General features: G+C 52.1%; 1 protein-coding gene across 2 annotated transcripts in view; it reads left to right on the top strand.

Moving 5' to 3' along the window:
- CACNA1H (calcium voltage-gated channel subunit alpha1 H) overlaps nt 1-27,566 on the top strand; it is a 160,144-nt gene that overhangs the window by 68,998 nt on the left and 63,580 nt on the right. For both annotated transcript variants that reach the window (XM_041401730.1, XM_041401729.1), the window contains exons 8-10: nt 4,841-4,933; nt 6,729-7,500; nt 12,327-12,742. In XM_041401730.1, the coding sequence (XP_041257664.1) occupies nt 4,841-4,933; nt 6,729-7,500; nt 12,327-12,742 (1,281 nt within the window). The remainder of the gene's footprint in view (nt 1-4,840; nt 4,934-6,728; nt 7,501-12,326; nt 12,743-27,566) is intronic.

The following is a 27,566-nucleotide window of genomic DNA, read 5'->3' as shown; positions in this document are numbered from 1 at the left end:
ATGCTCACAGCCATCCTCAGAGTTGCTGTTGGGTTCAGGATAATTGATTTGGATGCAGATAATTCCCATTTTTTTTCCCCCCAAAGGACTCAATTTAGGCCAAAGAAAAAGCTGCTGAGTGCAAATTAGAGATGTCAGTCAAGATGAAGTCTTCAAATGTGGGTTTCTCTGGGTTTCCAGAGCTTCTCCTGCCTCAGCCAGGCACTGAGCTCAGCCAGCAGTCCTGGAATCAGAAGGAATTTCTGGTTGCCAGGGCTGTATTTTATCAGGATTTTAATAAGGGAGAGATGCTGATTTTGGGTGCTTGCTCAGGGAGGCTGTCACTCCAAATGAAGTTTGTTCAAGTAATCAGAGCAGGGAAATCTTGCCATGAGACAGCTCCAGGCTGGAGTTTTGTGTGCTCTGACTGGGTTCTGATCTTCCCAGGCTCGCTCCACGCGGCGACTTTCCAACCTTCCCTCGACTGCTCCGTGGCACCTGGAGGTGGGTTTGGAGCTGCAGCCCTGGCACCAGCCCTTGGTGCTTTCCAGCAGCCAGGAATTCAGCCCTTGACTAATGCAAGCTGGAGTTTGAACGAGGTTTTCTCCCCTGGATGATTCTTTTTGCTCTTTGTTATCTGACACTGGAGCAAAAAAAAAAAAAAAAAACACCGTCCTGCTCTCGAGTCGGCTGCAGCCAAGAACTTGCAAAGATTTTGGCAGAGCTCAAAGGAAAGGGGGTTTATGATGAAAACTTCTCGACAAAATAAAAGAAATCGTTCTGTGCAAGCTCTGAAGTGACCCCAGAAAAAGCAGTGTAAACCTGCTGCCTCCCTGGGAGCACTGAGGAGGTCTGAGTTAATTGCCAGCGTCTTTAATCTCCATTTCCCTCGTGATTTTCACTCTGGAGTTTTAGATTGACTCTGATTAGCTTGCCTAGAAGATCTGATTCTGTCTCCAATTACTCTCCTATAAATCAGACGAGCATCTTTATTACAGCTGATGAAATTACTGTGGCATGAGCAGAGCAGGGGGATCAGAATCAGCAAAGACCTAAAAAAATTAAATCTGATTGGGTTTTGTCCACGCTCATCCTGCTCCTGTGAGTCAGGTGCTCGGGGAGTGTTCAAGCCAAGCATCAGTGGAATCAAAATCTGTCTGTGTGTTCCCCTGAGGGAGTTTTCTGTTAAATTCTTGCAGTGAGGGGAGAGAGAATTGGACAAAACTGAGAGATTTACTGCTGTTAATGGGAGAGAAATTATTTTTCCCAACCCTGGGGAAGGGGTAAAGAACTGGAGGAGCAGGGAAGGACCTGAGCATCACCCAGGAGCTGAGAGGGGTGAGAGGACAGCCCTGCTCTCCTGGCAAGGCAGAAATCTTTCCCAGGTACCTCCTGTGCCCCAGGTGAGGAGCGGGAGCAGCACCTCCAGCACCACCCTGCCAATCATCTTAATTGAATCTCCCAGCTCTGGCCCTGCAGCTGCTGATTTTCCTGTGCCTTGCACATCTTTCCCATCAGAGCAGAATTAGGAGCAAGTTCTCACCCTCTTATCTGGCTGATAAATAATTGTGGGTTGTGTTGGTGGGAGCCTTTGAACTGGAGCCTTTGGAGAGGCTCTGCAGTGGGGCCCCGTGTGAACAAGCAGGGCTTGAGCAGCTTTAATTACTGAGAAGGGATTGCCCAGATTGGGAAGCACGGGAAGGTGCTCTGGGGCTTTGGGAGACATCCCTGGAAGGCTTGGAAGGGCAGTTAAGTGGATCAATCAGAGTGGGGATGAAGAGAGGAGAAAGTCCTTTCTCCTCAGTGGAAGAAGCAAAGCAGTGCTGAAGAAACATCCACGGGGAGAGATGCTGGAATCCCACAGGGCTTTGGGCTTGGGAAAAAACCCCTCCACTTTGGACAGGGACACCTTCCATCCACCCCAGGCTGCTCCAAGCCCCTCCAAGCTGGCCTGGAACACCTCCAGGGATGGGAGCTCAGCTGCTCTGAGGAGACACGGGTGGGATCAAAGCAGCAAACCTTGTGCAGGTGCCCCAGTTTGGCTTCCAAAACCAGTGAAAGGCTTTAGCTGGGGGTTTATAGAGCTCTGCTTCCCATTTCCACCAGGGCCTTGCTGGGGGTGTGCATTTTTCCTTGGATCAGGGGAAAATGACCTCGGGGAGTCCTTGAAATCCAGCAGGAATGAGGCTGGAAGGAGCCCAGCCCTTGCAGGTGGCTGTGCACGTGTTGTCCTGCATTTCCCCAGAGCTTCGGGATTAAAAACTCTTGCAGGATGTCTGGGAGCCTCCTCTTTTCCAGGAGGGCTGCTGCTCCTGGATCCTGGCAGCCCAGGAATGAATCCCCCAAAGTGTCAAACACCAGCACAAGCCCCAGAGGTCTCTCTGTCCCTCCTGCATCCCCCTGCCTGACAAGCGAGCAGTAAATAACACAAATTCTAATTACACCTGGAATATTCAGAGAGCTGGATGAGCATTTTCACCCTCCAGAGGAGGAACAGGGGGTGCTGATTGATTCTTGTGGGAAATGCTGCCTCTCATGCAACAAAAATATCCCTCCAAGGCTTGGTGGGCCCTCAGTGCTGGTTCAGAAGCCCTCAGGTGACTCTTTTTTTTTTTTTTTTTTTCTCTGTGTTTAATTGGTGTAATCCATTGGATTTGAGGATTTCCAGCTAAATCCAAATCCAGTGTAGAGGTGCATCCCATATTTTTGGGGTCCCTGGCTTGGTTTTTCATCCCTCAGGGGGAATGGCTGGAGAACTTTCTGTGCATCCAGAGGGAAGGGAGAGAGGGAAAGGAGGGAGGGAACCTGGGCAGCACAAAGGGAACAGTTCCTGGGTAAGGGGCAGAGATTTGGTGTCACCTCCTGTCACCTCCTGACATGATCCCTCTGTTCTCCCGTGACCCTACAACAGCTGTGGGAGGCTCGGCAGCGCACAGAGCCCTCCCAGACAAGGGACCTGCCCCAAAAGGACTTTGTTCTCTGTAAATGTGCTCAGGGAGAGGCAGGAAAGGGCAGGAGGGGTTTGATTGCTGTGCTTTTCCTCACGGATGAACACCCAGGCAGCTTAACTCCTTCCCACCCCGTGGGAATAACGGCACCGCGGGGAAAACGGGGATAAAAACCTGCCTTGGATTGATCCCTGGGGTTAATGATGGGTAAAGAATCCTTGGTTTTGTTAAAGCTGTTTGTGGCAGGACAAGGGGCAGTGGTTTTAAGCTGGCAGAGGGCAGGGTTAGATGGGATTTTGGGGAGAAATCCTTCTTTGTGAGGCTGGAATGAAATTCCCAGGGCAGCTGTGGCTGCTCCAGCCCTGGCAATGTCCCAGGCCAGGCTGGATGGGGTTTGGAGCAGCCTGGGACAGTGGAAGGCGTCCCTGCCATGGCAGGGGTGGGATGGAGGGGCTCTGAGGTCCTTTCCAAGCTGAAGCACTCTGGAATTCTGGGAAGCAAAGCTTTGCTGAGTGCTGGCTGATCAGCGAGGGTGGGATGTGGAAGAGCAGCTGATGGATGTGAGGAGCAGCAGCAGAGGTGGGAGCAGTTTGTAAAGGCAGCCAAGGTGTCAGACCTGATCCCCACCAGCCTTTAACAGCCCTGACACAGGAAACAGCTGCAGGGACAAATTTCACAAATTATCTCCTCCTTGGCAGATGAGCTTGGTTGGTTTTAGCTGTGCTGCCTCCTCACTCGGTGGGGGTGAACCTCCACGAGCTTCCACACGGGAATAAGGTCAGAAAATTGCTGGGAAAACATCAGCATTTTGAATTGAGGGTGAGAAATCCCAAAGAGACAGCAGCTGCTCTGTGGGTTCCGATGGTTGTGCGAATGTGTGGTCGTGTCCTGAAGATCCTTATCCAGGAGTTTCCTTCTGTTCCTCGAGTGAAAAAAAAACCAGGGAATTCATGGATTCGTGCCTGACTTCCCTGCAAGGTTTTATTCACTGCTTCAGGGTTTGTGGATCAGCTTTTGGGGCACACCAGGCAGAAAATCCCCTACACCCACCAGGCCTGAGCATTCTCTCCCCACAGCAATTCCTTCCCTGCAAACGTGGTTTGAATCAGGGATGATGCCACTGGAATTGTGGGGTTCCCAATTTTCCCAAGACCCCCCAGGCTCACGTGGGGTGGTGAGTGGGGGATGTCACTGGGAGTGGGTTCAGACAGGAGCTCGGATTCTGATGGAAATCCCACTTCCAGCATGGAATTTCAACTCTAGTAGCAAGCCAGCGCTGGAAGTTTGGGGTATTTTATCTAAATAAAAAGTGTAAATTACGTGGCAGATCTCGCTTTGCTCTGCACACAGCCTGGGTGGTGTTAATTAAACCCTCAGCTGCTTTTTTTAGTGGAAGGAAGGCTGAGAAAACGAGCCTTAAATCAAGTCTACATTTAATTAAAGCCTCTCTTCCATTCAGATGCTCTCCCACTATGATAGTGGTGGTGCAGTTGGAATGCTGAGCCAGGAGGAATCAACAAGGAAATTGGGTTTGCAGCAACAAAATGAAGTTAAAATGTGGGAATTTTCTGGGTTACATTACAAAACCACCAACTTGAGGTAAAACTCCAGATCTGTGCAGGGAAAGGAGGGGTTTTTTTGGGATTTTAATCCCTCCTTGGAATTTCTTTGCCTCAGAACCAGTGCTTCAGGTGTTTATGTTTATGTGACTGTTTCATGGTTTTTATTGTTCCAGATTCCTGTAGGAACCTCAGGCCAGTCCTTGGCCACATTCCTTCTCTCTTGAACAAACTTGGGATGGATCCCAAGGGTTTCTGTGGAGGCATGGGTACCTGGCACTATGGGAAAATTGATATTTTACAACTTTTGGGGTGACTTTTGTCCTCACACTCTTCTTCTCTGTCTCCCTGTAGGTGATAACCCTGGAAGGATGGGTGGACATCATGTATTACGTGATGGATGCACACTCTTTTTACAATTTTATATATTTTATATTGCTTATCATAGTAAGTATGACCTGGAAGATTCTCCTATTCCTTGTCCTTGGGGGGTGAAGTTGTTCCCTGTTTTTTTTCCACAGGGAAGAACGAAGAACCAGGCAGGATTCAGGGCTTGCCCTCCCACTCTTGGTCTTGTCACCTGGATGTGTCTGTGCCCAAAAATCCAAGTTTTTCCTCCTTTAACCTCCTCAATGTGCCAGAGGAAGCCTTATTTCTTTGGAGAGCCCTCAAACTTTTGAATTTCACCTAGAACCCTTTAAATAATAATAATGGTTCTTGTAGCACCAGTGCACCTCTCTGAGCTCTCACATTCTTAAAAACAAAATATCACCCACTGGAGGTGCTGGGGGTTGTCTCCAGAAGCTGCCAGTCCATCTCCACAAGATTCTGGTTTTCCAAAAGGCACAACCTCCTCCAGGAAGTGGAAAACTGAAATATTTAAGAGAGGATGGGAAGGTACCACAAAGATTTCAGGCAGGACATGGGATGGAAGTGTTTAAAAGTGATTTTGTGAGTGGACAGCACTTCCAGGTAACCCTGTCCTTGTCAGGGTGGGTTTGGAGGCCTTGGGAAGTCCAACCAGTTCCCAGCAGCAGTGGGAAAAGCTGGATCAGAGCAGGGTGAGAGTGCCCTGGAGCAGTCAGGGATTCCTGAGCTGGAGCAATGAGCAGAGATTCACGCTCCACTCCCCTGAGCTGTTCTCTCCAAGTGGATCCATGTGGAAAAGCCAGAGGGTGACTCCTGCCCAAGTCACCTGGGGCTGGGAAAGGCACCTCTGCTGCTTCTCTGGCTGATATTACACTCTGAGCAGCACCACAAACCATCTCCACACAGCTTCCCTGAGCATTCACCAGCCAGTTCCAGGTTCAATCCATCCATGCCCAGGGCTGGCCCTGCCCTGAGATCAGTCCCTTTTCACCCCTCAGGACACCAATTTCCTGCTGGGAACATTGGACATTTCCCTCTGGCTGATTTAGGAAAATCACTTTGTGGGCTCCAGAGCTGAGGGGAGGGTGCAGCTTTAGGCCACATCACATTCTTGTCCTTGGGACTTGATTTTGAGAGCTTGGTGTCACCCAAGAACACATCAGAGACTAAATCAGCCCCTCAGGAGCACTCTGAGTGCCCTGGAGATGCTTTTCTGTGTCAGGGAGCCACAGGAGCACAAGGTCACAGATCCATGGGCCATGACTGTACCCCAAAATGATTTCACACTCTTTTGGGTTGTGAAATGATTGAAGAAGAGAAGAGGATGTGTCAAACCAGCACAAGCTGGACTTGAAATCATCTTTCCCTGCGGGCTGGCCGAATTTCAGGGAAAAGTTCTTTACTGGAAGAGTGATTGGGCACTGGAATGGTCTGCTCAGGGAGGGGATGGAATCACCATCCCTGGATGTGTTTAACAAGACCAAGAGGGGAAAATGTGGCACTCAGGGCCACGGTTTGGTTGATGAGGAGGTGTTGGGTCTTAGGCTGGACTCGATGATCTCAAAGGTCTTTTCCATCCTGGCTCATCCTTTGATTCTGTGAATGTCCAAAGCAACGTTGTGCTGTGTGTGTTTCCTACACCTGTGTTAGCAAATGTCACTGCTTGGAGGAGAGGAGAGTGGAGAAGGCTGTTGCTAAAATAATTGATCGTGCTTCAGAGCAGATTTAGCAGCTCAGGCACACGTTGACAGCACGTTTGGCGAGCAGCCCTGGGATTTGGCACGTTTGGAAATCCCAGGATTGCCGAGAGCCGTGAGGAGCTTCCCTTGCTCCGTGCCGTCCCCGCTGACTCCTTCCCCTGTCCTCCCCCCAGGTGGGCTCCTTCTTCATGATCAACCTGTGCCTGGTGGTGATCGCCACGCAATTTTCGGAGACCAAGCAGCGGGAGAACCAGCTGATGCAGGAGCAGCGGGCGCGCTACCTGTCCAACGACAGCACCATCGCCAGCTTCTCGGAGCCGGGCAGCTGCTACGAGGAGCTGCTCAAGTACATCTGCCACATCTTCAGGAAGGTGAAGAGAAGGACCATCCGCCTCTACAACAACTGGCAGAGCAAACGCCGGAAAAAAGTCAACCCCAACAGCGGTGGCGGGCAGAGCCAGCGGAGCAGGAGGAGAATCACCTCCATCCACCACCTGATCCACCACCACCACCACCACCACCACCACCACTACCACATCAGCAACGGGAGCCCGCGGGGGCCTCGTGCCAACCCCGAGATCTGCGAGCTGGAGCTGCAGGTGATGAAGCCGGGCCGGCAGCTGATGCTGCCGCCGCCCGCCTCGCCCAGGCCGCAGGGCCCCGCCGGGGCCGTGCACAGCATCTACCACGCCGACTGCCACGTGGAGGGGCCTCCCGGGGGCTGCAGGGCCACCAGTAGCCCTGTGGGCAGCAAACTGGCCGGGCTGGGCGGCCACGGCAGCATGAACTACCCCACCATCCTGCCGTCCCCCGGCGGCAAGGGCGGCTCGGCGGCCCTGCCCAAAGGGAAGAAGAACGGGAGTTCTCCGGCGGCCGTGGGGAACAGCCCGGGGAGTTTGGGCCTGGATTCGTACGGGAAGCTGCAGCAGCTGGTGGGAGAGCACGGTAAGGGCAACCGAGCTGGGGTTTTTTTGGGAGAAGGGCAAATGGCTCGAGAGTCGAGGTTTTAACGGCAGCCCTGCGCGGTGCTGAGGGTTGGGATGGTTGGGAGTGTGCTGGGACAAATAAAATCCTTGGATTTACCATCATGGATGGTCCAGGCCGCTGCTGGAGGCCTCTTTGCTGTGGTTACAAAGTCAGGGTTTGAGCTCTCGTGTGCTTTGTGGTATCCTGGAGGTGCTCCCACTGTTCCCACCCAAACCCAAAGCCTGGGATTGCACCTCTAGTGGATGCTGGAGCTCCAGCAGAGAACCCCCAGGGGCTGGGAGATGGTGCCTTGAAGAGGATGAGCAGGTGGAATCTGCAGGAGAAGCATAAGATAAAGCAAACTGAGATGTTTAAAACAGGCAGGCACCAAAAGAACTGGAACCAGACACTTCCAGTTCTGCTCTGCTGGGCCCTGGAGCCTCTGAACGTCTTTTTGGCAAGGAGGAGCAGCAGTTTCAGTGCTCAGAGGACGTGTGGAGGGCAGGACAGGAGCAGAGCTGCACATCTCAGGCTTTCCCTGTGTGCAGAAGAAATGTGGAAGTGACTTTTCCTGCACATTTGGGGCTCCATTCAATCTGGGGAGCATTTTGGGGAACTGCTCAGTGCCTCTGTCCCATCCTGTCTGCACAGATGCAGCCACCCCAGCACAGCCAGGGAGGTTTTATCTCCCCTCACATATAAATCACCCACTGGAGCAGTGATTACACACAACACTTGGATTTCTATTTTATAAAATGTTTTTCCAGTCCTCGTGGCTGGAGCTAAAAGCTGCAAAATACTCTTTAAGCCCTCCAACAGTGAAAAGTCACAAAGATCCAGCTTCTATTTTTTAATCTCTTTAAACCAAACTCGTCATTTGGTTTTTTCAATGCCTGTGTTTTCCAAAACTGTTTATTTGCGTCTGCATGGACACAAATATTTACCCTGGTGATGGATGTGCTGAAAAAAATACCAAGCCTGGCTTGGGGGGGATCACAGGAAAGCTTGCTTGACAGAGAGTTCGGGAGGCTTGCCTTTGTTAATTTTGTTGTTTTTAAGGACCACACAAAAGGGTAAAAGTGGATTGTTTATAGAAACTGCCTCGGGCAGACGCTTCCGAACGCTCGGGAGCTTGGCACAGGGGGCAAGGTTACTGCCAACAGTTCTGTTGTTCAGCAAGGACTTTTTATAAATCACTGCTTCATCCTTAGCTCTGCCAATTAATGAAGGTTTTTAGGAGAATGCGTTTTTACCTTGAGATAACAACCCAGGCTCTGCAGAAGGCTGGAACTGGGAAAGAAAGGAGCAGGAGAGCTGTTGGAGTTAGAGTTTGGATCCTCCTGCTTGCTGCTGGGGTCCTTTTTAGGAGAAGAAAGGCCCAAATCTCAGTCCCAATTGTGACATCCCTGAGCCAACTCAGTGATTTAGGAGATTTTCCCTCAGCCTGGGGTGGTTCTTTGAAAGCTGGGATTAGATTGAGTTGTCATTAATAATGCAATTACAGTGTCCTCTTTCTGCAGAGGGATTTCAGCCCAGAGGATGCCAAAATGCTTTAAACAAATCTCCTGGAATTGTTTTGTCTCTTCCAGAAGTGTGCTCACAGCTGGGAGGGTGGGGAGAGGCTGCTCATCCATCCCCTGAGGGAAACGGGCTGGGGAGGGATTTGGGGCAGACCTGGAGACCCTGTGAGTGCCCAGCTCTCCCCTTCCATGGATCTGCCTCTTTCCAGGCCCTTCTTGCCACCCAGCCACTCCTGCAGGGCTGTGCCAGGGTCAGTTCTGCACCAGGAGTGCTGGATGTGACTCCCAGGGGTGCTGGATGTGACTCCCAGGCTTTGGGATGATCTTTAAGCGCCAGGGTGGAGCTCTGCCGGGCACAGCCCCCAATTCCCATTTCTCCATCCCTAAAACTCAGCAAAGGAGCCATGAGCAAGTATCCCAAGCTCTCCCAACCCTCCCTCAGCCTTTTTGGGGGAGCAAAGAGCCTTTAATTCTCTGTCTCCTCTCCCAAGCCAACAAGCAGAGCGTGTTCAGTTCAGACTTGTGCAGGGAGAGCACAGAAGTGCTAATTGAGAGCTTTAAGGAGTTCTAACAGCCCGGGCTCTCCCAGCCCCAGCTGGAGGCCAGGTTGGTGTCTGCTGGGAAGGATGCAGTGGTGGGAGAGAGCATTCTCCTGCCTCTTTTGTTGTGGATTTGAAGAGCTCCGAGTACAGCCTGTTCCCCGTGTTCCCGTGCCCTGCAATGCTGGAGGTTATTTTAGCAGGCAGCCAAGGAGACTCTGGTATTTTGAAGACATCTGCGGCGCCAGGGCTTTTCATATCATTTTTAACACTTTGATAGCATTAAAAGCCATCTGGCAAACCCCCTCCCTGTGCCGCTCCCGGGGCTGGGCTGAGCCTTCCCCCCTGGGCTCAGTCCTGAGCAGGAGCACCGTGCAAGGGGCAAAACATTCCCCGTCCTGGCGGTGGCTGTGACGCAAAGCCCAGGAGCCAGGCCTGTCCTCCAAGGCCCTTCTGAAGGCCACTGATACCCATGTGACATTCAGGCAAGGAAAATGTGTTTTGACTCTTGTCACATCCCGGTTTTCCAGCGAAGGGATGCGTTGGCTTGGTTTGGAGCCGGGGCTGGAATCAGCATTCCTGCTGGGTGAGCTCCAAGCTCCAGGGCTCAGAGCCAGGAGCAGCCACTGCTTTTAGCCTGGGCTCCCCAAAACTGATCCAAGTGGTCACCATCCCACCTCCAGACAGGGACCACGTGGATTTGGCACTTATGGATATGGTTTAATGAGCTTAGAGGTCTTTTCCATGGTTCTGTGAGAGGAAAAAATTGTCCCTTTGCCTTACGTCCCTGAATCTCAAGGAACTGATGCTTAAACGGAATTCTGTGGGCAGGATCCTGTGCTCATGCCATTAATATCTGGTTGCTAAATATAAGGAGACTGAGAATAAGGTTCCTAAATATGAGGAAACTTAAGGACTGGATTCCTGAATATGAGGAAATAAAATCTGGGTGCCATTCCACCCAAATCATCCCGGTTACTCTTGTCCCTGTCCTTCCATTCCCTGGCTCCAGGACAACCAGCATTTCTCCTCATACCACAAAACATGTGTTTGATTTTAAATCCCCCTGAATGCTCAGCCCTGTGCCTCAGGCAGCGAATCCACCTGAGCTTTATTAAAGGCTGAAGGAGACTGAGGGGATTCGGTGACTCTCCGAGCTGTGATCCCAGCAGCCACCTTTGGTCCCTTCTCCCTCTCCCTCCTCATTAGGAACTAAATGGCAGCAGTGGCTAAATTGGGTGGAACAGCCTGATAGCGCTCAGAGATTGCTAATGATGGAGCCTGCTCAGGGATAATCAGGAATTATGGAAAGGGAGGGATGGGACCATCACTGTTCCCTCAGCCCAGGACACAAAATGAGGGCCACACTCCATGGAGAGCCTGTGGAGGGGGTAGAGGGTGGGAAAAGGGACCAGGAGGGGAAAATGAGGCAACCACCAGAGCTGCTTGGGAGGATAGATGGATGGAAGGCTTTTTTAGGGTCTGGAGAATAATTCCTGTAAGGAGCAGCTGTGGGGTCTCAGCCTGGAGAAAAGGAGGCTTGGGGGGACCTTCTGGCTCTGCACAACTCCCTGACAGGAGGGGACAGCCAGGGGGGTCGGGCTGTGCTCCCAGGGAACAACAGAACAAGAGGGAATGACCTCACGTTGGCACGTGGTGGCTCACGGTGGCTCCCAGTGTTGTAGTGGCTCTTGGTGCATGGTGGCTTTTGGTGCACAATGTCTCCTGACACACGGTGGCTCTCGGTGGCTCTTGGTTGCCCACGGTGGCTTTTGGTGCACGATGGCTCTCAGTTGTGTCTTGCAGTGGCTCAAGGCCCACAGTGGCTCTCTGTGGTGTCTCGTGGTGGTGACTCTCAGCGGTGGCTCTCAGTGGCTCACAGCCCGTGGTGGCTCTCAGTTTATGGTGGCTTTCAGTGGTGTCTCTCAATGACTCTTGGTGTCTCATGGTGGCTCTCAGCAGTGTCTGAGCTCTTGGTGCATGGTGGCTCTCAATGGTGGCTCTCAGTGGTGCCCTACAGTGGCTCTCAGAGGTGGCTCTCAGTGTCTGGCAGCTCTCAGCGGTGGCTCTTGGTGTGTGGTAGCTGTCAGTGGTGGCTCTCAGCAGTGTCTCATGGTGTCTCTTGGTGAATGGTGGCTCTCAGTGGTGGCTCTCAGTGTCTGGCGGCTCTCAGCAGTGTTTCAGCGGTGGCTCTTGGTGTGTGGTGGCTGTCAGTGGTGGCTCTCAGCAGTGTCTCATGGTGTCTCTTGGTGAATGGTGGCTCTCAGTGGTGGCTCTCAGTGTCTGGTGGCTCTCAGCAGTGTCTTGTGGTGGCTCTCGGTACATGGTGGCTCTTGGTGCAAAGTGGCTCTCAGTGGTGGCTCTCAGCAGTGTCTCATGGTGTCTCTTGGTGCATGGTGGCTCTCAGTGGTGGCTCTCAGCAGTGTCTTGTGGTGGCTCTCGGTACATGGTGGCTCTTGGTGCAAAGTGGCTCTCAGTGGTGGCTCTCGGTACATAGTGGCTCTCAGTGGTGTCTCATGGTGGCTCTTGGTGCAAAGTGGCTCTCAGTGGTGGCTCTTGGTGCATGGTGGCTCTTAGTGGTGTCTCACAGTGTCTCTTGGTGGCTCTCAGTGGTGTCTCTCGGTGTCTCACAGTGTCTCTTGGTGGCTCTCAGTGGTGTCTCTCGGTGTCTCACAGTGTCTCTTGGTGGCTCTCAGTGGCGTCTCTTGGCGTATCTCGGTGTCTCACTGTGCCCTTGTCCCCGCAGGTCTCCGCCGGACGCCCAGCCGGCTGTCGGGGCTGAGCGCGGCCGGGGCTCTGCCCAGCCCTGGTGGCCCCGGGCTGAGCTGCGAGCTGCAGGACTGTCCCTTCTGTGCCAGCCTCCTGGACGACCCCGAGTTCGCCCTCAGCGACTCCGACAGCAACGGCGACTCCGACAGCAACGGCGTCTACGAGTTCACGCAGGACCTGCGGCACGGCGACCACCGGGACCAGCTGCAGCAGCAGCGGGGCAGGAGGAGGAGGAAGAAGAAGAAGGCCAAGGAGAGGAACAAGGTGGTGAAGCTCTGGAAGGCGTTCGGCACCAAACTCAAGAGGATCGTGGAGAGCAAGTACTTCAACCGCGGGATCATGATCGCCATCCTCATCAACACCCTCAGCATGGGCATCGAGTACCACGAGCAGGTGAGTGACCTCAGGGGCTCCTCAGGGTTTGGGGGCTCCTGCAGGGGTGGCTTGGGGTGGCTCTAAAGCGATGTCAGGAGGAATGAGGATTTTCGTGGCTGGAAATGGGGCTGAAGATGATCCCGTGAGGAGCAGGAGAAGCCTTTGGGGTGTGGGACACATGGAAGAGCTGCTGGGGTGTGCTGAGGTGAAATGTGAGTGGTGGATTGTCGCCCTGATTTTGTAAGACTTTGTTAAGCCTTCTGATGTTTGCATTCTTTCAACAAACTTTCTCACACACAGTTCTGTAAATAACCTATGTTTTGCATTCTTTCATGGAGGTGGAGAGAATTGATGGACCCTTGGTCTGTCCAGTGGCATTGGAGAGGTGGCACTGTCACCCTCCAATCCACTGTCACCTTTAGAAAACTATAAATGTTGGAGTCAGAAAATAAACTTCTTCTTCTTCTTCTTTTGTTCCCCTCGAGAGCAGCAGTGTCTGTGTCATCATTTCGTGTCTTATCACAACAGTGGATGTGTCTGCTCAGAGCCTGGCTGCTCGTTGGCTGGGAATTGTTCATATAAGTAGGTGGAAATACCTTTGGTCTGATGGTTGTGCTGGAGATAATCCGGGCAGAAATTTCTTCTTTGATCTGGGCCTTCAAATAAGACTTAAACTATTAGGCAAAAAAAAAAAAGCAAAAAAGAACAAGAAATTAGGGTGTCCCTGAACGCTCCAAACCCTTTAATTTGCTCTCACAGGGTGTGAGTAGAACTTTATTGAAGTGTTTGGAGGGAGGGAAGAGGAATGGTGCTGTTCTTCCCAGTTTTGGGATGGTAGGAAGCAGAGCTGGAGCTGAGGACAGCCTGGGACTGGAGGGGGATAAGACCTGTGCCATGGGAGAGGGAGCTGAGACAGGAGAGCATCTCCACTTGGTCACCCTGGCAAAGTTCTGTTCCTCTGGGCTTTTCTTGCTTGGAAAAATTGGGGATTTTCCACTGTTTTGTTGAGGCGTGCTCGGGAATTTCTCGTGTCACCTCTGTGTCAGGTGCAGGAAACGCATCCCAACGAGGCCAGGTCTGTTTTTCTGGGATCAAAGGCATCCAGTCCTTCCCCAAAACCTTCCCTGCAGGGTCATGACCAGGTCAGGGTTATTTTTAAAGCTGCTCCTCCTCTCTTCCATGGTCTGTCTATTTGGGAATGAGGAGGAAAGGCAGAACAGCATAACCCACCCAAAGGCAGGACAAGAGAGAGGCTCTGCAGCTCCTTCTCCATCATTTCCCAGGATTAAACACTGCTCAGGACCATGACAAAAAACCCTCTGGAGTGCTGTTACTTCATTTTCTCTCCACTCCTGCGCTTTAACCTCCCTTATTTTAGGCTAAGACTTCTTTTCTTTCCAAAAAAAAAAAAAACCAAAAACACAAGACTCGGCTAGAACAACCTCAGCCATGCAATGACAAATCAGAATTACAGCAAAGTGTCCAAATCCAGCAGAGATTGAGCTGTCCCTGTCAGCTCCCTGTTGAATCCTGCTTCGTTGTTCCACAAGAAGTTCTAAAATTGGGAAATACACCTTGTCAGTGGCTTCTGAATAGGCCATTCATCCCTCATTTCTGCATGGATACTCTTTTGTCAGGCGGATACAGCTTTGTCAGCCCTTGGATTTTGCCGTGATGGGAGCTTGGGGAAAACCTGAGGCAGGCAGCAGGAGAAAATCCAGGATCACATGGAGTGTGTCCCCAATCAGTCCCATAAAAGCGAATTGGGATAATTACAGCCTTGCTGCTAACAAAGGAGAGCTGTAGCTGGCTGGCTTTTATTGGATTTTACCTTGTAAAAGCTTGGCTTTAGGACATCTCAAAGCCAATGGCAATAAAGATTCCGAAGCTTTTTGGCTGCGGAGTGGCAGATTCCTGCCAGCTCTGCTCACAGGCATGCCCAATAAAAAGGGAGGAAAATGGAAGTGAAACCTGGAAAAGTTCTCCCACGTGCCTGGGACACTGGGATAATGAGGCGTGGAGTGTCAGAACCCAACTTGGTGACACCTCACCCCAGGCCTCTCCTCCCAGCAGCGTCCCAGGGGCTGAGGCACTGTCCAAACCCAACAGGAAACAGCTCTGGATTTTGGCACAAAACTCTGTGGCTTCTGTGGGCATAGTGGGGGGATTTGGGAGCCCCCCTCGTGTGAGAATTGGCTGCAAGGCTGGGGTGGGGCTGGTTTGTGTGGAGAGCAGGAGGAGGTGTCTGGGCAAAGTGTCCCAGAGCCACAGCATGGTGTTGGGGTGCAGGGAGGGGGAATGGCTCCCTTTGGGGTCATGAGCCTGACAGGAAAAACAGTGGGATCACAGCTTGCTGGGTGCTGCCCAGCGTCTCCTCCCAGAGTATTCCAGGTGGGAAGTTCTGAGCCTCTCCAGGCTGTAACCAGGTGTGGGTGTTGCCATTGTTGTCGTCTCTATCCTGCCAAATCCAGAGGCCATTCCCCAAGTTAAAAGGATTTAGGAGCTGCTCTGTGGCTCTCCTCCTTTCCCTTGCTCCCACCAAGCTGTTCTGTTTTACTCCAAGAGCAGTTTTTAGGGAATCCAGGGATGCCTGTGCTCTGCTGGTGGCAGCATGGGAAGAGCTCTGCTGGATCCCTGCAAAACACAACTACAGAATCCTGGGATGGCTTGGAATTTTAAAGTTCATCCACTTTGCCATGGGCAAGGACACCTTCCACTGTCCCAGGTTGCTCCCTATCCAACTTGGCCTTAGACACGTCCAGGGGTGGGACATCCACAGCTTCTCTAGGAAATCTGTCCCACCAACACTTCCCACCATTTATTCTGAGTGAAACAGCTTCAGCAGCTTCTCTGCTCTTGACTTTCACCACTTTTTTTAGGCCAGTGTCTGGTTGGATCAAACTGCAAACAAACCAGAGCAGCAACCCCAGGGAAGCCCATCCCAAACCTCACTGTCCATAGGGAAATGCCCAATCCCTTTTATAAAATTTACTCCTGGTTCTTTGCTTTATTTTATTCCTCCAACTTCTCCGTAGTCTCTAGTATGGCCACAGAATAGATGGACACAGAAAATCGATTTTTATTGGAGCTGATCAGAGCCAAACCTCAGCACTTTTTGTGTGTGGGAAGGGTGAGGGGTTCTGAGGGGAGATGGAGCAGGGCTGGCTGGTCCTGCTGTTCCTCCTCTCATCCTGGGACGCGGCAGAGCTCTGCAGAGAAGTCTCACGGAGCCCTCTTGAGGCAGTGGAGCATCATTGTCCAGCTCTGGTGGATGAGGGAATCGTGGCTGGAAGGTGCCAGGCTGGAGGCAAAACCCACCGGGCTCCTGGGACTTGTCTTTGGAATCACAGAACATCCTGAGTTAGGAGGGACCCACATGGAGCATCCAGCCCTGCACAGACCCCCCAACAATCCCACCCTGGGCTTCCCTGGAGTGGTGTCCAAACCCTCCTGGAGCTCTGGCAGCCTCGGAGCTGTGCCACTTTCCTGGGAAGCCTGGGCAGTGCCAGCACCCTCTGGGGAAGAACCTTTCCCTAAAATCCAACCTAACCCTCCTGTGGGACAGCTCCATCCCATTCCCTGGATTCTGTCCCTGTCAGAGGGAGCAGAGACCCGGAGGAGCTGAGGCTGTGCTGCCACAGCCTCGGGTGCTGCCTCCAGACAAAGAGAGCCCTGGCCACTCCCAAGGGCCCTCAGGACTTCAGTCTGTGTTTTTATGGGAATGTGAAATTCCCACCAGTCTGCTGACCTGGCTGCTCTTGGCTAAATGGCACCACCCCCTTTAGAGCACAGAGCTTGGGTGAGTCATGGAACCATGAAATGGTTTGGGCTGGAAGGGACTTGGAACATCATCATCTCATTCCCCCCACAGGGACACCTTCCACCATCCCAGGCTGCTCCAAACCTCATCCAGCCTGGCCCTGGGCACTGCCAGGGATCCAGGGCATCCACAGCTTCTCTGGGAATCTGTGCCAGGGCCTGCCCACCCTCCCAGGGGAAATCTCTTCCTAACACATATTCCAAGCCATTGTTCCAAACCCTCCAGAGGATCCTATCCCATGACAGCTCCTTGGGAAGGTGAGGAGACACCAGAACTGCTGTGCAGAGCTTTTCTCAGGGCAACACAGCCCCTTGGTGGCAGGAGATGAGGGCAGCTGCTGATGGGAAGTGTTTCCTTGGCATTCCAGGCCTTAGGAGCAGTCAGATCCTGCCTGGACATCCGCAGGGTTCAGAGCCAGCTCCACCTGGGACATGGCTGGGAACTCAGAGGTTCCAGGGTGCTGTTCATTACCAGCAGCACATCTTGGATTTCAGAGGTTAACTGTGTGCCGTGGAGTCCTCCCTGTGCTGTGTTTATTTATTTATTTTTAATTTATTTATTCATTTATTAATGCATCCATCCCCAGCACACGGAGCGCTCCCACGGATGAGGAGAGCCAAGTACAAAGAGGGAGGCGATCCTTGCATTAATCTTCCAGGCCATTTCAGAACATTGGATGAGTTTTGTTCTGCATTCATTGCAGCTGACAGCTCTCCAGAGGATCTGAGAATGTGCCACGGCACTGCAGCACTGAGCAGGGCACTCCAAAGGCACCACCTTTGGGCTGGGACACCTGGCACAGGGATCCTATCCCAGGATGTTTCCAAGTGGAAAACAGATTCCTTTTTGCCCCAGAGTCAGCATCACTGAGTGCTCTGAGGAAATAATTGCTGTTCCTTCAGCCTGCCTCGATTCCCAGCTCTGTGATTATCCAGGAGAAGGACAGAGCCCCTCATTTGCCCAGGAGAGGTGCTGGTGTTATCCCTGCAGAGGGAAATGATCCACGAGCCCCCCACTCAGCTTCCCAGAAGAATTCACTGAAGGAGATGTTGATTCTTGTAATGATTCCACATAAAAAGCTCCATTTACATCAAATGGCACTAGAAACGTTATTTTATATTCTCTCCTCAGCAGAGAAGTACAAATTAGTATTTGTTCCAAGCTATTGCTGTTCAAAGAGCTTTTAATTGCTTTTCTGATCCCTCATCCATGGCATGTTTCGTTGGGAGCAGCTGCCTTTGGAGCAGGAGCTGACCTTGAGGTGCACCCAGTGGTCCGTGGCTTGTCAGAGTGAGATGAGTGTTGGTTTTGAGTAGAACATTTTATTATGCTGGAGTAAGAAGTCATTCTGTGTGATTGAAGGTAGCGCTCGCTTCAGCAGTGACGTCCTGTTTTAGCGTTTGTCAATTTTGGCTTGAAAAATTGGTTTGGCATGGAAAGCTCAGCACTTACTCAGAAAGCAGAGCAGGATTTTTCAGCAGTGTTTGAAGCAAATTGCTGAAATTCCTTTTGAGCTGTGAGTCAATAAAATACTACCCTGAGCTGAGGATCATGCTTTCAGCTGGCAAAACTTGTTCTCTCTTCCAGATTTTTTGCAGGATCCAATTTTCAGGACTCGCACACTGGCAGGATTTGAGGAAAACTGATTCCCCCAGCCCAGGCTGGGATGTGAAAATTCAGCCCAGTGTGTTTGTGGCCGTTGCAGGAAGGGTGTGAGACTCAGGAGTGCTTTGGGTTCTGTTTGAGCTGCATTCTGAGCTCTCCCTTCCCTGCTCCCTCTCAAGGTCCCAGCAGTGAGAGGACAACTCTCCCCAAGCCTTGGTTGGATCACTGGAGAACACATCAGTGATGGAAATTCAGCTTTTTCCACAACCTGAATTCTGTCTCCACCTCAGGGAAGGGCTTTTCCTGGGGAACTTGGGGAAGAAAGGGATGTTCTCCATCTTTAGTGCCCCAAGGTGTTTTTATTGCACATCCAGGCCCTCTTGCTGTCAGGTCAGCACCAGGATGGAGATCCCCCCTGATCAGAGCCAGCAGCAGCTCCCACGTGGAGATTTCCACCTGGAAGGTGTCATTCCCACCTCAGAGGGAATCAGGGATCAGAGGCAGGGTAGCAGGAAGTGGTGGCAGGGAAAATCCAGGTGTCCTGACTCGCTGTTGGACCCTGGTCATGGATAAACCACGGCCTTCCGCACAGAGCCTCCTCTCTCTCCCTTTTCTCCAATTTAAGGGCTCCTCCCCTGCTCTGTTTTCCTTCTCTTGGGATATTTTTTTTTACTATATAAGGGAACGAGATCCCAGAGATCCTTCCCTTCCTGGGCCTTGGAGCAGACAGGAGCAGCACCTCAGCAGGGCAGGGCTGAGGTCATAACTCACCCCAGGCACAGCCAGAGCAGGGGGTGCTTTGCTTCCTCTGGATGTGCTCATCATCCATGGGAATATCCCAAAATTCCCCGTGGAACTGCAGGCACGTTTCCCAGTGCTCGCTTCCCCTCACTTATGCCATCAGTTGTTCTCTCTGGTGAGGGGTTGGGATAGAAGGTGACAGTGACAGCTTTCCTTGCTGCCTGCAAACTGAGGGTGTGCTCAGTCCCACAGGATCCCCAGATATGTTTTTTTCCCCATTTGGATCCATCCCCAGTACCCTGATCCCACACAACCCCGGGGTGGCCCGGGGCCGGCGGCTGCAGCCGGGATGTTTGAGTTTCAGCTGGCAGGTAAAATAAACCCAGCAGGATCCAGCCCCCAGAAGGAGAGCAGCATGCTCCTGGCAGCAGCACTCCATCAGGAATGTGTGGAGATCCCAGCCAGCCCTGGGACAGTGGCTCTGATGTGCTCCAGGCCAGGCAGGGTTGGCACCGTGCGGCCGCTTCGTGCAGGGGACACGGGCACGGAGTGACTTCCACACCTCAGAGGGGCTTTTGTTGGGTCTGGGCCTTCTGCTGCCAGCCAGATCCCTGCTTTTCACCTGGGGCTGGCTTTGGGAGAGGAGGGTGAGGGTGGCTTTGAGCAGGGGAGCAAATCCGTGTTCCACAGGCAGCCCCTCGGTGACAAAGGACGAGCTCCAGGGTCTGCCCAGTGCCAGCTGTGGTCAGGGACCCCAGAGATGCCACAGTGCCCCAGGCAGGTCCCTCCAGCAGCTCCCTTCCTCCCAGGAGCCTCCAGAAAGAGCAGGGAGAGCAGAGAGGGGATTGTGAAAGGCAGAGGCAGGAAAGCTTTGGCACCTTGGGAAGCAAGGTTGGGTTTGGGTTGACACAGGAGGGATGGAACTGCTGGAACACCACCAGCTGAGGATGTTTCTGCATCCATCTCATGTTTCCTGGGGTTTTTTTGTTCCCTGAGACAGGATTGCAGTGTGCTCTGTGCCAGGCAGATGTGTCAGGTGGCATTTTAGGAAATATTTTCTCCTTGGTTAAACACTGGAAGGGGCTGCCCAGGGCAGTGGTGGGGTCACCATCCCTGAAAATGCTGGAAAAACCAGTGGATGTGGCATTTCATGATGTGGGTTAGTGGTGTGTTGATGATCTTGGAAGTCTTTTCCAATTTTGGTGACTTTGAGTTATTGCAAGGAATGATAAAATTGGGAATGGGAACAGAGCCTTGCACCTGTAAAGCAGATGAAACCAAGAGAAACCTTGTGAAGGCATGGAAGGAGCAGCCAGGTGTGGGTTAAAGATGCTCAGGGTGGCAATTCAGCTCCTTCCCCTGGGCACCTGAGCAGCTCCATCCCCACTGCTGCCAGCCCAGCCGTGGATTCTGCTCAGCTCTTAACCAGGGACAGGGAGATTTCCCAGAATTATGAATGAAAATGTCACCTTGCAAGCTCCTGCTGGGGTTTGTGTTCCAGGATGGGGATGCTTTTTTAGGAGTGGGGTGGAAAGCTGGTGCGAGAGGAGCGAGACTCTTGGAAATGAGGGAGGTTTGGCATCCCTGCTCGCATTCTTTTTCCAGCTCTATTTTTGTTTGCACTGTCTGGTTTACAGCCCTAAAGACAGCCTGACTCCCAATTTGGGAAAAACACAGTGCACAGCCCTCGGAGCATCAGTGGCAAAGCTTTTTTAGAGCAGGGAGGATGGGCCAGGAGACCACTTTCCCAGGAGTTTTCTCTCCTGCCTGATCCCTGCCCAGATTAAAATCTTCTCTCTCCCTGTCCTTGTCCTCTCCTTGTCCCACACGCAGACAAATCTGAGAGTTGTGCTGTAGTAAAATAGAGAAAACAACATCCAAAAAAAAGAAAGAAAAAAGGAGTTAATTTTATATACTCCAGAGGGAATTGGCTTTGCTGCAGACAGATGGATCCTGTAATTCCCTGTCTCTGACATGACTATACATGGATTGGTTCCTTCCTTTGGATTGGGGTGGGATGGGAGGCCAGGGGGTGCTGGCAGCTCCCAGAACTGCACCTGGAGCAGAGCTGGGATCAGGGGCACAAATCCCTGGCTCTCTGTTCCCCAGGAACATCAGGCAGGAATTTCCCAGCTCTGAGCAGCCTCAAACCCAATCAATAAACGGGAATAAATGAAACCGCTGGGGAGAGAACAGGATATGGGAGAGAATCAGCATTTTCCTTTCATTCCTGAAGGCTTCAGGGGCAAAACACCCACCCTGAGGGCATCGTTTGTCCCGGTCACTGCTGCTGGGAGGACACAGAGTTGAAAGTCGTTTGCGGAGATGATTTTGGGCCAGAGAACAGCGTGGGTTGCTGGGCAATTATCTCCTCACCAGTGACCTGTGTGTGCTGCAGAGCCAGGAGCACGGACCAGCAGCTCGGGTGGCTCTGCAGGAGCTCCTGATGTGCTGCTGCCAGCTCCCAGTGCCCTGCGTGCCACAGTGGGCACGGCCAGAAATCCCAGCTCGTGCCTCCGGAAGCACCAGAGCCAGAGGTGATGCAGGGAACAACTCAGAACCCCCCAAAAACACTTCTGAAAGATACCCAAAAGGCTGCTCCGGTTTCTCTGCTTGTCTCCCTGGCTGTGTCCCCCCTTTTCCAGGCTGGAATGATGGGATTCACATCCCTGCCAGGCTCCCAGCACACACAGACACCCCGGAGCAGCAGGGATCACTCCCTGGCTGCATGGGGTGGGAGGTTTGATGGCTGGGGAATGTTCCTCAGCTCCTTCCTTTGCCAAGAACAGCTTTTCCCTGTTCTTGAGGCTGAGTTGAACCTGGAGGGGGTGATGGACAGGCAGGCTCAGACTCCAGACAGGTAATGAGGGAAGGAAACCATGCAGTGCATGTTTCCCACCTGACTTGCACAAGTCCTTTTGTATTTCAGAATTTTTTTAAAGCTGTGGATTTCCTCCCACTCCTTTTTTTTTTCTTTCTTTTTTTTTTTTTTTCTTCCCCTCCTTCTTGCTCGTCAGGGTGTAACAGCAGAGGGTTTCATCCATATCTGATTTTTTAACTCTGACAGGAAACCTGAGTGCTGGATTTATGGCTGCAGCTGTCACTCCTCTGCAAACAGGCAGGGAAATGAAGGTTAACAAGTTTGAGCTCAGGGGAAAGCTTGTAAAACAGCCCTGCAGAAGACTTTGTGTCATCACACCCGCCTGAAGAACTGATATTTTCTGAGGTTCTCCAGCCCAGGGTTATTTATCATCATCTGCAGTGAATATTTTTCTAATTGTATATCTTTGCTGGAAACTCTCAAAACCCCAAATTGAATTCTTTTCTCTTGTTTGATAGGGAGGGGAAATGCAGGCTGGGGAGCCTGGGGGACTGATTTGATGGTTAAAAAAATCGGAGTGGCACTGGGCAGGCTTGCTGCAGCCATATGTTCAAATCCCAGGGGTGAGCACTCACCAGGAGGCACAGGATGCTCCAGAACATTTCTGGTGTGTTCTCCAGATGTCCCAATTCCTGTGGCTGAGGGCAGGGATGCTCTGCCTGTCCCCCAGGCTGCCCAGTGTCCCCTGCCACGCTGGCACTGTCCCCTTGTGCTTCCTCACTGCTGTGGCTGAAGTGTGAAGTCCTGGCTGGGCGATTTTAAGGGAGGTTTGCTGAAACGAGACAAAACAGCTCCTGACTTTTGTTTAAATGAGGAATTTGGCCTGGAAAGTATCAAATCTACTGGGGAATGGTGTGCTTGGAGCAGAAGGACTTGTTAGAATATGTGGCTGTGTGTCTTTAGGGTCACTGCACTCTGCTTTGGGCTCTGTGTGGCTCCAGGGAGTTGTGTCAACAGGATGTGAAGTTTTGGCCGTGTCCGGGGACTTTTCCGTGCCTCAGTCAGCCTGGAGAGGAGGAGGCTGAGGGGAAACTCACGGGATCTGCAGCTCCTGGGACCAGGGAGCGGCTGGAGCTGTGCCAGGGAGGGTCAGGTTGGATTTTAGGGAAAGGTTCTTCACTCCAGAGGGTGCTGGCACTGCCCAGGCTCCCCAGGGAATGGGCACAGCCCCAAGGCTGCAGAGCTCCAGGAGGGTTTGGACACCACTCAGGGATGCTCAGGCTGGGATTGTTGTGGGGTCTGTGCAGGGCTGGATAATCCCCATGGGTCCTTTCCAACCAGGACATCCCATGATTCCATAATTCTGTTTTGGGAGCCAAACTGGAGCCTGTTCCCTGCAGCTCCGGGGCAGCAGGTCCCCAGTTCCCTCCTCACTCCTCTCTCCCAGCCTTTGCTGCTCTCCCAAACTTCTGTCCTGCCCAATTCTGCACCCTAAAGGTGCCTTTGGGTTTTTGGTTGTTTTTTTTTTAGCATCTCCACGGGAACCACTTTGGGGTTGTGGAGTGCAGGGCTTGGATTTGAAAAGGAACTCAAGGTTTGGGGCAGGAGTCAGTCCAGCCAGAAAAGTTGGGAGAGGAAGCAGTGGGAGCTCTCAAAGGCAGAGATGCAACAATTTCCTGCCACGTGAGCTCAGGATGAGGCTTTGATGCTAACACAAACTTTATCTGGAGAGGGTTTGGAGGGAGACAGGCTCAGTTCTGACTCTCCCACAGAAATCTGGATGAACTCCTCACCTGGGAGGAAGCTGCAAAGCTGCTTTTTGATGTGCCAGCCACTCCTGCACCTTGTTAACACATCTGTCTCTCAGCGTGACCTCTCTTAAAGGCTTTAAACGCTGATAGATTAATTTGCTTTTGATGTCTGGGCTAATGAAGTGCTGGCTCTCCTCTGTTTCATTTTCTAGTTGGTGGATTGAGGCTCAGGAGCAGCCGGGATCGGAGCTGGGCTTGACTTGAGGGACAGGTTAATTCAGGCTTGGCTGCCACGAAGCCAGGATGCTTCCCTGGCTCTGCACAACCACCTGAGGCAGCTCCTGGCTGGAGCTGAGCTCCAATAAAAGCCACCATTAGTCAGGGAAGGAGGAAATTCCATGCTGTGCTCAGCTGTGCAGAGGTCAGGGTGCTTCAGCAGCACCAGCAGCCCGTGGTCACCAAGGCGATGCCAGCTCATCGCCATGGAAACTCTCGCCACCTCCTCCAGCCTGGCTTGCAGCAAATAATTGCTCGAGATGCCACAAATAAAATAATCTGGCAGCTTTCAGCATGGTCTGCCCGCTTTGGGAGCCCACGAGGAGGATTTCCATCAGGGCAGGAGTTTTTGGGAGCTCGGTGTCTGCTCAGGGTTGGTGGTGGAGATTTAGGAGGTCATGAAAGCCAGCAGGCAGGAGCTGCAGGCTAAGTTCTCTCACTCCCGCTCTCAAATTCCACCTGGTGTTGCCTGTTCCATCCCTGCCCTGAGGATTTGGATCGGTTTGGCTCTTTCCTGGGAGCAGGAGGTGGATCCAGGCCCGGGAGCAGCCGTGGGGTCTGGGCTGAGCAGGGGTTTGGGGCAGCTCTGGTTCTGTGTCTGCTCCTCGTGGCTCTCCCTGCTTCACTTCTGCCACTCAGAGCCATGGCAGGGCTGGGAAAAACCAGATGGAAAAAAAACTTCACTGGGTCATGGAAGAGAGAAAGCTGCAAATGAAATAATCCCAGAGCGGTTTGGGTTGAAGGGACCTTGAAAGGGATTTTGTTCCATGGGCAGGGGCCTTCCACTGCCCCAGGCTGCTCCAACATGGGCACTGCCAGGGATGGGGAATGCACTGAAATCCTGCTTTGTTTGTTTGTCTGTCCCTGCCTGCCATCTCCTCCCCAGCTGGGTGCGGGCCGTGCACGGGGTTGGCAGAGCCTGGTGTTGTTATTGCTGCCGTAATTAGTGGTACGTAATTAGTGTTGGTTAACGGCCCCCTTTGCCCGGCTCACCCAGGCTGAACTAACGACCCCCAAAACCAAACTCACCCACTCCTGCCTGGGGACAGCCTCAGGTGTTCACCACCCTCACAGTAATAGTGAACTGCAATAATTTTAATTAGTGCTGCTGTTATTAGGGCTAATCCAGTGGAATTTCATTATTTTAGCAGTGATTTTATGTCATTATATCAAATTAGAACCACTGTTTTTTTTTATTTTTTCCTGTGTCATTCTGTTCCCATAACAATAAAACCACACTGAAATCCAGGGCAGGCTTGGGGGTGAGGCATGATTCCTGCAAAAGGAAAAATCCCATGGAAAGTCACCTCCTCGGTTTGAAGCCCTGTTTTCCAGACCTTTTTGTTATTTTCCCAAAGTTAGGAATAAATATGCAAGAGAAGCACAGTGCAAAGTCAGCACAGTGATTTCTGTGAATATTGGTGGTGTTTTCATAGAATTTCATTTCATTGGAGGTGTTTTTTGGTCAAGAAGGTGAAAATGTGGGAGCACGGGGCCATCTCCAGGCTCTGAAACCAGGAAATCCTGCCAGGTGCAAACCCTGGGCCTGGGCAGAATTATGGGATACAAAGAGGTGATGAGGGGCAGGGCTCACTGAGCTCTCCTGCTGCTTTTTGCTCCCACTTGGAAATTCCAGCCTTTCCCTCAGTGCAGTGTCCAGGTGATCCCACTGCGCTGCAGGGCAGCTCTGCCATGGAATTCCTCCCTGACCTCTGCTGGCCTTGGAATTCCTCCCTGACCTCTGGTGTCCTTCCCTCCACCTTGGAATTCCTTTCTGATCTCTCCTGTCCTTGGAGTTCCTCCCTGACCTCTGGAATTCCTTCCCTGCCTTGAAATTCCTCCCTGACCTCTGCTGTCCTTGGAATTCCTCCCTGACCTCTGGAGTCCTTCCCTTTTCCTTGGAATTCCTCCCTGACCTCTGGAGTCCCTTCCCTGCCTCAGCAGAACAAGCTTCTCTCATCTCAGGGAGCAGGAGGGATGTCGGTGCTTGTTGTTGTTGGTTTTTTTTATTATTCTTGATTTTATTTTTTATTGCTGTTTTTTAATCCTTATTTTATTCATATTTCTTTGATATTTTTTATGTTGTTATTTTTTAATGTTTATTTTTTAATTTCTCAGGCACAAGTCTGCAGCTTCTAAATTCCTCAGGCACAAGTGGCCTGCAGCTTCTCCCAGGGGCCACAGAGAGCTCTGCTCCCTGTTGGAGCTGTGCCAGGGGAGCTTTAGGTTGGATTTTAGGGAAGAGTTCTTCCCTGGAGGGTGTCTGGAACAGCTCCCCAGGGAATGGCACAGCCCCAGAGCGTGGGGACAATGCTCCCAGGGATTCACAGGGTGGGATTTTTGCAGGGCAGGAGCTGGGCTCTGATCCTTGTGTGTCCCTCCCAGCTCAGGGCGTTCCATAATTCCAGAATTCCCGAGCTGAAATGGAGCAGGAGCTTCTGGAGAACCGCTCCTTCCCAGTGCCAGCTGCACGTGCTGGAGGCTGCTGGCAAACACAGCCTCTGCTTTTGTACCTTTTTGTCTTTTTGCTTTCCCTTTCTGATCCTGGCGGATGGGCTTTAATTGCTGCTTTAGTCTGGTGCTGGTGGCTGAAAGGAGGGATCAATAATTCACTGGGAAGAACAGCACGGAGCTCCAAGGTTCCCATCTGCCTGCTTTGGCTGCAGGCTGCAGCCCCCTGGGCTCTCACAGCTTTGTGCTTTCCCAGACAAAAAGGAGCTCGGGATGATTGCTGGGCTTGTTTTGGGTTTGCTGGAGGGGAGGAAGGCTGGATTTCCCCTGGATTTGTTCTCCTGGCTGTGTTTGATCTGAGCAGGGAGGAGCTGCTGCCTGGGTTCCAGATGTGGGTTTGCAGATGATCATTTCCGTGCTGTTAAACCTTGGGATCTTCAGCAATTTGGGAGCATTTCTCTCTTTGGGAAGCTGTATCAAAATTGGGGCAGTCCAGTCTTGGGAGATAGAAGGGCTGGAGGTTCCTCCAGCTGTGCTGTCCCCACTGGATGTCCCTGAGCTTCATCAGCCTGTGGAAAACGTGAGTTTCCCACCCTAGGAATGACCTGGATCCTAAGATCCCAAAGGATCTTTTTGATCCAATGTCACAAAAATCACAATAAATAGAGCTCAGCTCAGCTGGTCCATCCCCAGGCTCTAAGGCAGGATCAAGTGTTGCCATCTCAGGGTGCTCAGAGGTTTCCTGGCACTGAGGAGGTGAACAGCCCTGGTTAATTTGGACTAGCTGGAATTGGGATTGTTCAGCCTGGAGAAGAGGATTTGGGGTCAGTGAATTGTGGCTTTTCGGTGCCTGAAGGGAATCTGCAAGAAAGATGGAGAGAGATCTTTTACAAGAGCCTGGAGTGCCAGGACGGGGGGAATGGCTTCAAACTGAGCAGAGGGCAGGGACAGACGGGATATTGGGAAGGAATTCCTCCCTGTGAGGGTGGGAAGCTGTGTGAATTCCCAGAGAAGCTGTGGGTCCCTGGCAGTGTCCAAGGCCAGGCTGGATGGGGCTTGGAGCACCCTGGGACAGTGGAAGGTGTCCCTGCCATGGCAGGGGTGGCACTGGATGGGCTTTAAGGTCCCTTCCATCCAAACCATTCTGGGATTCAGTTTCCCAAAGGGAAACCCATAAAGAACTCCCTGTGCCCAAACACGACACACCCCCAGCTTTTCTCCTCCTGTCCTCCAACATTTTCATTTCCTCCTCTTATTCCAAGACCCTCAAACCTTTTAAAACCTCTCCCAACCTTCTCCCATCTCTTCACATCCCACTTGGGCACTCAGAGGTCGGGTCCAGCTGCCAGCTCCCGTTTTTTTTCCAAGAACTACCCT

The sequence above is a fragment of the Onychostruthus taczanowskii genome, unplaced genomic scaffold, assembly GCF_017590055.1.
Source record: "Onychostruthus taczanowskii isolate IOZ18803 unplaced genomic scaffold, ASM1759005v1 scaffold19, whole genome shotgun sequence".
Classification (NCBI taxonomy): Eukaryota; Metazoa; Chordata; class Aves; order Passeriformes; family Passeridae; genus Onychostruthus; species Onychostruthus taczanowskii.
This window is presented reverse-complemented; position numbering and strand designations above follow the sequence as displayed.